At 39.7% G+C, this 12,149-nt stretch overlaps 1 protein-coding gene across 17 annotated transcripts in view; it reads right to left on the bottom strand.

Moving 5' to 3' along the window:
- Positions 1-12,149, bottom strand: part of Macf1 (microtubule actin crosslinking factor 1) — a 372,611-nt gene that overhangs the window by 109,140 nt on the left and 251,322 nt on the right. For all 17 annotated transcript variants that reach the window (XM_090335129.1, XM_090335123.1, XM_090335122.1 and 14 more), the window contains 9 exons: positions 11,515-11,748; positions 9,130-9,354; positions 8,170-8,688; positions 7,087-7,263; positions 6,719-6,842; positions 5,295-5,503; positions 4,553-4,870; positions 2,061-2,227; positions 487-643 (listed from right to left, as the gene is read on the bottom strand). In XM_090335129.1, the coding sequence (XP_090191255.1) occupies positions 487-643; positions 2,061-2,227; positions 4,553-4,870; positions 5,295-5,503; positions 6,719-6,842; positions 7,087-7,263; positions 8,170-8,688; positions 9,130-9,354; positions 11,515-11,748 (2,130 nt within the window). The remainder of the gene's footprint in view (positions 1-486; positions 644-2,060; positions 2,228-4,552; positions 4,871-5,294; positions 5,504-6,718; positions 6,843-7,086; positions 7,264-8,169; positions 8,689-9,129; positions 9,355-11,514; positions 11,749-12,149) is intronic.

A 12,149-nucleotide genomic window follows, 5' to 3' on the forward strand; every position in this document is an offset into this window, starting at 1 on the left:
GAGAGCGCAAAGGGACTCTGACATGGTGTAGCAAAAGCAGAAGGCAGCTAATGAGAAGTCAATGCCAGACAAGAGAAAAATGATGACTGGATCGTTGGAAAACCTGGGTGCTACTGCCATTGGGGTACATCATAAGCTATAAGATCATTACATGTGTTATAAAACTGTCTATTTAAAACTTTGCTTCTCAATTTGAGTGTTATGCATTAAAACCATTCTTCAAAAAAAGAAAAAGAAAAAAGCCAGAAGTGGTTTTGTGCTGTGGCTCAAGTGGCAGAGCACTAGATTGAAAAAGTACTAGTTACATACTCCTTGGCTTCCTAGCAGAATTCATAGAGACATTTTTCTTTTTTTTATTTAAAGAATTTACTAACATTGATTTTTACATCATATTTCAAATGACATGTTTAACCAACAAGTATTCAAGAAGGGAATCTCTATATACAATCACTGGCATTTAGATTTGAGACACTTTTCTTTACCTACCCTCAAGTGTTCAATCTGCTTTTCTAGCTCTTTTGCACTAACAAAAGTCTCTGCAGGTGGAATATTCCCTTCAGTTTCTTTCAGCCATTTTTGGAAGGTCCTAATCAACTTCCGGAATTCATCCAACTGCTCCTGGCAAGATGATGCATCTTTCTCTCTGTCAACAAAGATGTTTTGTTATTTGCCAGACTAAGCTTTGTAAAGTGAACCAAAACTAGTTTCATTCTGAGACTCTAGACATCAGTTTTCTAACAGGGCCTTTCTTTCCCATAATATTTTCCATAGTAAATCTGGAGGAATAGCTACATAAAATGTAGAAAAGCATCAGACCAAGGAATCTGCTGCCCTTGTTTGGAAATTTCTGTGGAAAGAAGTGCTCAATTTCTGTGGAAAGAAGTGTTTAGTGTAGACTAAAGTGAAAGTGAGAAAGCTAAAAAGGGCCTGTTTTTTTAGGTACTATGACACAATGGAAAGAATGCAAGCTCTGGTTCTCCAGTCCAGCCCTCTTACATTTTAAGTATTTGCTTCTATCAAGTCCCAACTCAAATGCTGAATTGGAGGTTCAGTTAAGTTAGTAAAGTAGCCCTAAGGTTACTATGCCAAAATCAAGTTTTGGCTGAGTATAGCAGTGCATACCTGGAATCTCAGCTATTTGGGAAGCAGAGACTGAGAGGACTGCAGTTCAAGGCCAGCAGCACAAGCAAAAAGCTAGTAAGACCTCATTTCATCAAAAAAGACTGAGCACAGTGGAACATGTCTGATACCCTATGCATATACCAACATCAATCTTCCTACCTAGACCTCTTTCTATGTGAGACTATGCAAACAATAGTTAAAGCAAAAAAGGGTTGAAAGCATAGCTTAAATTGGTAGAGCTTTCTGCCTAGAAAACACATGAGCTCAAACCCCAGTACCACCACGGAAAAAAAATATCAAGTTTTAGAAATGACCATATCCATCAATCAGATGTCAACCCAGTCTGCCTCAAGCACCTCCACTAACAAACTGTTCTAAGTGTTGGTGTGGAGATTGCTTTTCCCTAGTTGCAAAATCAAGATTGCTTTTATGTCTAAATCAAGAGGTCTTGATCACATTCTTAAAACCTTAAGTAACTTCTCGGGGGCATTGTGACTTTTGAACAGTAAGCTAAAATCAGTCAACATTTATCATGTATTTATTTGTCCCCAAAGAAGAATCTAGACACTCCTCCAAAACAGCAAATCAATGTAGTCCAAACAAGCATGAAGATTATAAACACACCCTTAATCAGGTCTGGGAAGTCAACCCCAATCTTTCTTTACCTTAAATTCTGTCATAATCCTACTTATTGCCCCAAATTGGTTTTATTTGTTCAGGTGATCTGGGCTTCTAGTCATACAGAGAAGTAAGTCTCAATATTGAGAAGAAACTAATTGGCAAGAGAAAATCCACAGACTATCAAGTGGACTGACTAGCACTTCTAAGCCTACTGTGGCTCCACAGACGAGCTAGGGATGTTATTTTTTCTGGTAAAGGATGTACCATAGCAAGAAAGAACAGTTCTCTAACATTAAACCATCTAAGTGAAAACACACCTTTCTTGAACTGTCTTCTGCAGCAATGTGAAGTCCTTTCTGAGGTTCTGTACCCTGTCCTGGTGTTGGGACAGGTCCAGTGCAAGGCCACAAGAACTCAGTGTAGTGACTAGATGCTCAAGGGCATCTAAGTTCTCCTTTTGATCTTCTATTTCCAAAGTGAGCTCCTATACAGCAAATGAAAAATATTAAAAGCTCTGAAGTTTATGAATATATCCAAAAAGATAAGCTATCTAGAATTCCAGGAAAAATTCTCCTTAATCTTTGGGAAGAGGGATCAAAATAATAAAAATGTCAATTTTTCTCTAATCAACAGAGTGGCTAGGAATCCCAAAGAAATTTTGTTTCCTTTACAGGAATGAATCTTTGGAAGAAGGCAATGTAACAGAATGGCAAAAATGAAAAGTTTCAAGCCAGGAGTTTGGCCTAGGGGTAGTGTTTGCCTAGCATGCACAAAGCCCTGGCTTCAATTTCTTGGTATCACATGCATGGAAAAAGCTGGGAGTGGTATTGCGGTTTAGGTGGTAGAGTGCCTGCTTTGAGAAAGCTCAAGGACAATGCTCAGGCCCTAATTCCAAGCCCCAGGACTAGCAAGAAAAAAAAAGTTTTGCATGATCAAAAAGATCTATAATTTAGTCATGGCTATGATGCTCACTAGCTGTAATCTTTTTTTTTTGGCCAATCTAGGCTTGAGCTCAGGGCCTGAGCACTATCCTTGGACTTTCTCAAGGCTAAAGCTCTACCACTTGAGCCTCAGCACCACTTGCAGCTTTTTTCTATGTATGTGGTACCAAGAAATCAAACCTGGGTCTTGTACATGCTAGGCAAGCACTCTCCCACTAGGCCAAACTCCTGGCTCACTAGCTGTAATCTTAAGCCACTAAAGTTCTCAAAGCTTCCAGTCTCATCTGTAAAGTGAGGCCAACCTACTATTTCTACCGTTATTTAACACTGTAAAGATATTAACCAATAAAATTATGCCTTCTGTAAATATCTCTAAATTCCCTCAAAGGGGGGAAAAACTCATTGAATTCTTACCTTTGCCTATAACCTAATGTATATTTCTTTGGTAATGAGCTATACAACACATTAATTGTTCCTGCGTACATAATAAAGGTGAGGTAAATTAAAAGGAGGAAATACTGAGGGCCTAGTTTGTACAGAGCTGTTATGTTTTGACCAAATTCCAGTAAACAGTCACATGCTATAAAAAATAACGAATATAGAAGGTCATAATGAAACTCTCTTTTTTTTGTATTTTTTTTTTTGGTGGGTCATGGGGCTTGAACTTGGCCTCAGCGCTGTCCCTCAGCTCTTCAGCTCAAGGCTACCACCCTACCCTTGAGCTAAGGCCCACTTCTCGTTAGAGGTTAATTGGAGATAAGAGTCTCAGGTCCTTTTGTGCCTAAGCTGGCTTTGAACCTTGATCCTCAGACCTCAGCCTCCTCAGTAGCTAGGATTACAGGTGTGAGCCACCGTGCCCCACTCTTTTGTATTCTTATAAAGTAATTGGCTGTTGGTGAATCAAAGTGAAGTGTATGCAGTTACTTATAGGATTCTTCCTTCTACTTCTCTACAAAGTTTTAAATAATTCAAAGTAAAACCGAAAACTTAGGAAATAGATCTATAAGATTCCACTTGAAAATTGAGTAAAGAAAAGTTGGATAAACCCGAAATAACAACATTATGGTACTACAGGGGCAATGTATACTGGTATAGTAATTATGAAGTTTAAATGGGCTGTTACATAATCAGATAAAGAATATAAGTATACTATGATGTCATAATCCTACTCTTGGCCATGTATTTGTGATAGCTATTAACATTTTTCATCATATGTTCTGCACCTTTTAGGTACAGTAAAATGACATTTCCCAACCCCTCTTAAAACTGGGTGGGGGCATATGTAACTTTGACTAGTGAAATGTAAATGACTATGCTATGCTCTTTTCCTTGTAAAAGAAATCATGAAAGCTTCTGTCAGGGTAGAGACTCAACTTGCATCTCTGAATGACTAGAATAAGTTGAGTGTGTGCCTGTTGATCTGGGTTGAACATAAAGTTTTAGAGAAAAGAAAATCAAAAGCTGGGCACAGTGGCTCATGCCTATACTCCTAGCTACTCAGGAGGCTGAGATCTGAGGATTGCAGTACAAAGCCAGCTCAGGCACTAAAGTCCATGAGACTCTTATCTCCAATTAACCACTAGAAAACGGGAAGTGGTGCTGTGGCTCAAGGAGGTAGGGTTGTAGTCTTGAGCTGAAGAGCTCAGGGACAGTGCCCAGGCCCAGCATTTAAGCCTGATGACTGCCAAAAAAAAAAAAAAAAAAAAAAAAAAGAAAGAAAGAAAAAGAAATCAAGGATGGTTGTTGATCATTGTCTAAGATGATATAAACAAAGCTAATAAAGTGACAGATAATGTACACTAAGTAAAATGCTGGTTTGTTCCTTGCCCTTCTTATTTATTTTGTCAACATGGCAGGTATCGCCTCACCTGGATCTGCTGAGAGAAATGTGCAATGTCTTGATCTGGCTGATTCCCAGAGGCCAGCATTCGACTTTTGTTTTCCATGAACTGCTGCAGTTTACCAGACAGCTGCTCAAACATTTCTGCCTGGGGCAGGAGCTTCTTTAGGGTGCTTTCTTTATCTTGTTGCTGTAGCCAAAGCTGCTCAAAACGCTGGCTTGCTTCTGCCAGTTTGCTCTGCAGTGCTGCTGCTGTGGTACTATCTGCTTTCTCCATGAATTGGGTCACCATCTCATTGGTGGCCTCCAAGCTGCTTTTCTGCCGAGCAATGTCCTGCTTCAGTTTCTGTTTTCAAGAACAAATCTGTCAGCTTAGGTTCACTGATTCCATGAAACCTGAGCCACCTATTAAAAACCTAGTTAACTCTATCTCCTCAAGGTATAGGGGACTGCAACCATTCTACAGAATTCTATATATCTTATCCCTTTAGGTTCCTCTCATTCCACAAAATCACTTTGTTGTTATAATTCTTTTTTGTCTCAGCAGTAGTCTGGAAATTGGAGATGAATTTCTCTATCTCTCTCTCGTTTTTTTTTTTTTTTTTTTCTAATGGGAATGGAACCAGGATCTTAATAATAATGATTAGACATTATTGCTAAAAGCTTATTAGAAGATTCATAACATGAATCTGAGTCCAGTTACTTTTTTCTAAAGTTACATAATTATGGCAAATGGCAAATACATTATGTTTTGTAACTTTTGGTCTTACCATATTATTGGCAAGGGCTTCTTGAATGACTCCTGATGAGAGTGATGCTACCTGTTCCCCATGGAGATTTTGTTCAACTTCACTGATGGACTGCAATAAGCTATCCAGACTTTCCTGGACACTCTGAGACTGGGCAATTGCCTTCTGCAGTAGTGCAGAGCGCTCTGCCAAGCTACAGGAAAGGCTTTGGAAGCAGCTGAGTATGGAATCTGGAAGATTAAGGCATGAAGACAAAGTAGGCACTATTTTGTAATATGCTTTAAAATTAATTATTAATTTTAATTATTGGCAATAAGACAAATAAAAGGAATATGAAATGCTTTAGTATAGAATCAAATTCAATAAGCAAGACTGTGTGAGATACTGAGGACTAAAGATAACTAAAGATAACTGAGATAAAGTCTTGCTGGGTGTTGGTGGTCCATGCCTATAATCCTAACCACTCAGGAAACTGAGGTCGAAGAATTACAGTTTGAAGCCAGTCAGTCAGGACAGACAGATGGATGAAATTCCTATCTCCAATTATCTGGCAAAAAGGCAGAAGCTGAAATGTACTCCAAATGGTAGAGTATCAGCTATGAGCTAAATAAACAAACAAATAAATAAAACAAAAATGGAGAGAAGCTGGGTACCAGTGGCTCACTCTCATAATCCGAGCTACTCAGGAAGCTGAGATCTGAGGATCTCAGTTCCAAGCCAGCCTGGGCAGGAAACTCCATGAAACTCTTAACTCTTTTTTTTTTTTTTTTTTTGGCCAGTTGTGGGGCTTGAATTCAGGGCCTGAGCACTGTCCTTGGGCTTTTTCCTCAAGGCTAGCACTCTGCCACTTGAGCCACAGCACCATTTCTGGCTTTTTCTATGTATGTGGTCCTATGGAATCAAGCTCATGTCTCCATGCATGCTAGGCAAGCACTCTACCACATGGCCCAAACTCCTGGCCAAACTCTTATCTCTAATAAACTACTCAGAAAATTCCACAAGTGATGGTATGGCTCAAGTGGTAGAACACTAGCCTTGAACACAAAGAGACTCAGGGACAGTGTTCAGTAAGAGTTCAAGGCCCAGGACCAAAAAAAAAAAAAAAAAAAGCTGAGAGAGAGCAAATGGCCTGAAATTCAAACCCCATACTGGTATACACACACATAAAAACAAATCAAAATAAGAACCCCACAAAACAAAGTTAAAGTGTCTGCTCTTAAACTGAAGATTTCAAACAGGATAAGTAGAGAAAGACATATCACAACCATAAAGTTTTAAGTGCTTCAGTGGTACTAGGAACATGTTCTTCAGAAACCTGGAAAAAGAGGGTTCATACTAGGAATTAAAGAGCAAGACTACTGTTTTGGTGCTTCACACCTGTAGTTTCTCCCTCCCTCCCTTCCTTTTTTTTTCCTTCCTTCCCTCTTTTTTTTTTTTGTGTTTACCTGTAGTTTCTTGAACACACTGAGGGTTCAAGGCTGGTTCCCCTTCAATTTTCATGAGATCACAAGCTACTTTTTGGAGCTTTTCTACAGGTACTTGGTGCTCAGCCAGTTCCTCCTGTAACTGCTGGTTGTCAAAAAAACAAAACAACAAAACAACCAAAAAAGACAAAGTTGAGTAACCAAAGGTAATTGTACTAATCTAGAATAAGGTAACTTTATAGAATAATTCTCTATTAACAGGCATAGACATTAGAATAGTGTTTAGGAATCAGATCTTGCCAAAAACATCCCAACAACTGCCTTTAATTTTCCAAATATTTGCTTTTCATATGCAAGGCAAGCCCAAATACTATCATGTTCAGATTTACCTTTGTTGTTGCAAGCTGCTGCTGCAAGATTCCAGGATCAGAGGCAATGGTATCTGAGAGGAGCTGATCTACTTTGGCCTTACAAGTCTGTATCCAGGCTTGCAGTGTGTCAGCACTGCTCTGGTATTGCTGATACTGGCCTAGTAGCATCGTCAGGTGAGAGCCCAATCGTGTACACTATGCAAATAAAGGAAGGAAAACACACCTGGTAAGGTAAGGCCAAAGAGTCCTGTTCTGTTACAGAGAACTTACTATAACATTGCATAAAGGTATTGTGCTTGGGATCCTGGACAGATGGGTAGGTGATTACCCACAAGTAGGCCTCACTCCTTATTATTCATCATATCTTTGTTATATACCTAGAAAGACTTACAATGTTACATAATACGCTGCCAAAGAAATATACATCAGGTTGGGGGCAAAAGTAAGGTAAGGATTGAGGGATCTCTTTAAAAGGATTACTGATATTGGCAAAAAGTATATAAATGACTAGATTCTTAAACTCTTTGGATTGGGAGAAGCTAAGGGTTTCTTCTAGAGTTTTTGTACAGGACTAAGGATTGCAGTTAGCCTATATTTCTTTGTGTTGCATCTCTTGGAAGCCCAAGATGCTGGCCCAGATACAGGAAAGTGAGCAGTTATCCTTGTAACACTGGCAAGACATGCTCCTAATATTTCTGTGCCCAGACTAAGAGCATACACCTACACATTCTGCATTTTTTGCATAGTTCATCAAAACCTTCTACCAGTGATCCACATGCAGGTCATTCCCCTTTGTCCTGTCTGGGCTCATTTTCTTTTTCTTTTTTTTGCCAGTCCTGGGCTTGAGCTCAGGGCCTGAGCACTGTCCTTGGACAGTAGCTAGAGCTCTACCACTTGAGCCTCAGCACCACTTCTGGCTTTTTTCTATGTATGTGGTACCAAGGAATCGAACCTGGGTCGTCGTGCATGTTAGGCAAGCACTCTATCACTAGGCCAAACTCCTGGCCCCTAGGACTCATTTTCTGAGTCTCAGAAATCACCCACAGTTATGTGAGGACCACTATGATCACTTTCCCAGAGGATTCAAGGATCTACCCTTACCTTTGAGTAGAGAGCAGTATATCTTTCTGTTGCATCCTTCAGCTTTTCCTTCACTAAGTTTCTGGTTGTGGATGGCTCTTTGCCTTCTTCAAAGTTGTTTTCTGTGTCCAGGACTTTCTGTCCAGAGATAGTCACAAATCTCAAGTCTCCTTTGTGGGAAATGACATCTTCTGAGAAGCTTCCCTGACGCTTCAGCAGACAGGGTAGGGCTTCAGGGCCACTGACTCCTTTATGCATATTTTCTAGCTCTTTTTCAGACCGTTCCAGCCAGCTTTCAAACTCTGTGTGGTCCTGAAGGAACTTCTGCAGCTCATCTCGAAGAGTCTGTGCCTGCTTTAATTCCACCTCAGACTGGGCCAGGGAAGATGCATATTGTTCCTTAAGCTCACCCAGCTTCTCTTGCAGCATTTGTCGCTCCTCAGGAGTGAGATTGTGGCCCTGCTGGTCTAGGAAGGCCTGAGCTGACTGGGTAGCCAGAATGAAATTTTGTTGTTGGGACAGCAGTTCTTGGTGACGGGCCTGGTTGAGTAACCCCCAAAAAGAAAAGACAATCAATAGGAAAACAAGTATTTTACCTTATGTCTCCAGGAAGGGTGCTCCCCTACGCTTATGATCATTCAGGCAATAGATGTTAAAGTAGATACCCTCATATCCTCTATCTCGATACCGTAGGCAGATAAGATACACATTAAAAATGGCATACATGAATACCAAAATGAAGCTATATGTCCTAACTAAAGTCATCAAGATAGTAAAGGTTCAGAAATGCGATTTAATTCTAACTCTATTAACAATATCTATGTGTACAAAAATCTATACTAGCCAACTGAAAACTTCTATAATAATAGAGTAACTGGTAAGATGTCTGTAAAATGATGCAAAAAGAATAAACCCTCTAGATAATATAGGCAATTTGCACTTTGTATGTTCTATGTTCTATGAACTAGCTAGCATCCTCACCTTCATTGTCTCACATTGCCTATCCAGTTTCTCTGGGACTTGGTTCATCCCCATGTAACTATCAGTGGTATCCAAGGCTGTTTTCTCCAGTCTAGCTCCAAAGAGCTGCTCTGTTCCCCGAAGTTTGGTCTGTAGCTGTTCACCAGATGATTCCATGGAATTCACCCAATCTAAGAGGGCATCAATCTTACTCTTGTTCTCTGCCAGCTCCTTTGCTGCTTTACTCTGAAAGCCAAGAGGCAGTCCAGTGAGAAAGCTTTAGGTACTCAAATATAAAATCATAGATTAAAATTTCTGGGGGATCCTCCAAAGATATTTTCTAATTTAAAAAAAAAAAAAAAAGGTGGCAGGCCAGAGTTTGGCCTAGTGGTAGAGTGCTTGCCTAGCATGTACAAAGCCCTGGGTTTAATTCCTTGGTACCACATACTCAGAAAAAGCCAGAAGTGGTGCTGTGGCTCAAATTGAAAAGCACTAGACTTGAGAAAGCCTTAGAACAGTGTCCAGGCTATGAGTTCAAGCACCAGGCAAAAAAAAAAAAAAAAGGAGAGAGAAAAAAAATTAAAAAAAGAAAAAAGCTGGCAATGTGGCTCAAGTGGTATAACACTTACCATGCAAGCAGGAAGCTCTGTGTTCAACACCTAGTGTCACCAAACGTTACTAAAAATCACTTTCTAAAAGTTTTGCTTATCACCAGTGGCTCACACAATCTAGCTACTCAGGAGGCTGAAAATCTAAGGATAATGATTCAAAGCCAGCACAGACAATCAGATTATAAAAGACTTATTTCCAGTTAAATCAGAAAAAAAGCTGAAAGTGGAGGTATGACTCAAGTGGTGGAGTATCAGTCATATGAAACAAGTTGCAGCAGAGTGAGTCCTGAAGTTTAAATCCTCAGCAATAGCGTGCGTGGGTGCGTACACACACACACACACACACACACACACACACACACACACACATACACACACACACGTGTACATGAAACAAATATAAACCACAGGTTAAGCAAAAAGAAAAAGTGATGGTCTAATTCTGGTTAAAAAGGCTTTCCAAATTCCAAAAATTTAAAAAAAAGAACTACTATTCATTAAAATCTGTTACTAAATACTTTGACCAATTTCTAGATTTCATTTGTATTGCACTGCTTACAAGGAAAGAAAAGGGCAAATTTCAGCTTTTAAAGTAATCAGCGTTCCTGCTGCCCAACAGAATTTCACAGAATTCTTTCTAGCTATAGAAAAGTGACATACTGGTTGGGTAGACTTAAGAGCATGGTCACATCAATTATCTGGCTGCTACTTAGAAAAGTGTAACTCTAGTTCTTACCTCAGCCAAGCAAATAGTTCTTAAGCTTCCAAGTACATTAATTAAAGAGAATATGCCAAGTTACACATCATCTTATGTTGCAAAAATTATCCTTAGGCAACTTAGTTCTCTCTTTCATGTTCTCTGCCTCTCTCATTACTGTAGATCCCAAGATTGAACAAAGGATTCAATTTAATCTGCTAGTGCTGAATGGAGGCAGAAAATCAAGACTTGACTTTCTTTTTGGTTTCTCTAGGTGCCACGATTTACTTTATTAACTATAAAGGCTGCCTGGAGAGAGTCTGTGACCTAAAGACTCTACAAGATATTTTCTCTAACACTCTTAGATTACTAGTCTTGATTCAAGCGAGAAATATACCATTTGTTTTCCCTCCCAGGTAATACCCTACCTAAATTAGTTAAATTCTTTCAAGTAGTTAAGTCCTGAATATATAGGTAGGTTTTTTTGTTGTTGTTGTTGTTTTGTTTTGTTTTGTTTTTCTTTTTTGCCAGTCCTAAGCTCAGGGCCCGAACACGGTCCTTGGACTTTTTTAGGGGTAGAGCTCTACCACTTGAGCCTCAGCACCATTTCCAGCTTTTTTCTACGTATGTGGTACCAAGGAATTGAACCCTGGTCTTCGTGCATGCTAGGCAAGCACTCTACCACTAGGCCAAACTCCTGGCCCCCCCCCCCCTTTTTTTTGCCAGTCCTAGGGTGTGTACTTAGGGCCTGACCATTGTCCTCGGGCTTTCTCAAGGCTAGAGCTCTACCACTTGTGCCACAGCATATTTCTGGCTTTTTCTATGTATGTGGTACCAAGGAATCGATCCTGGGTCTTCCTATGGTAGGCACGCACTCTTTACCACTAGGCTAAACTCTCTGCCCCATAAAATGTATTTCTTAGCAACTACTCCTCACCTGAAGTCCTTCTAGTTGTACCTTATAACAGAAAATGTTGCTCTTGAAGCAGTTACTTCTTCTCATTCTATGATTTCTATAAGGAAGTTTCCCCTTGTTTTCATGTAACTGGAAAAGTTTTCATTTAGGAAACACACCAAGTATCATAGCAGTCCGCTTACCTTTTCAGTCTCCTGCTGTAAAGCTGAGGTTACTGCTTCCTGCACTTCCTTTTGAGCTACTCGGGTTCGTTCCTGGAGCGCCTCATACTGCTCCTTAGCTTGATGAAGTTTTTCTTGAAGAGCTGTCAGCTCCTGGGAGCTCAGCTTGCTTTGGTTCTCATCTAGGAACCCTTCAATATCTTTGACAACTGTAGTAAATGAGGTGGCATGGTTCTGAATGTCATCCTGTAAATCCTGAACACAAGAAAACAAGTTTAGCATTAACTTAGTATTTCCAGGTCCTATAATAGTATAGAATGTAATGGACAACATGACATTTCTGTATTTAGCTCTCAACTTATAATTTATGTGACGTTTACCTCTAAACTAGTCAATGAAACTTTTAAAGTATTTCACTTTCTTAGTAAATACCTCGTATAGGCAAAAAGGAAACTGTCCATAAGTATACTGAATAGTAGAGACTTTAATTCAGCAGTGAGTTATCTGCTGAGATTATTTTTTCCACAAAGAGGAGTTGACAGCTTGTTCTAGCAGAGTCAAAACCCACTGGTCTTTTATATAGTTGTCTATGCTGTTATTGAGCTTTTGTGCTCAAGGGTATCATTCTACCACTTTGAGCCACTTTGAGTGGTTTA

This window comes from Megascapheus bottae, chromosome 6 (assembly GCF_031878675.1).
Source record: "Megascapheus bottae isolate mThoBot1 chromosome 6, mThoBot2.hap1, whole genome shotgun sequence".
In the NCBI taxonomy this organism is placed as follows: Eukaryota; Metazoa; Chordata; class Mammalia; order Rodentia; family Geomyidae; genus Megascapheus; species Megascapheus bottae.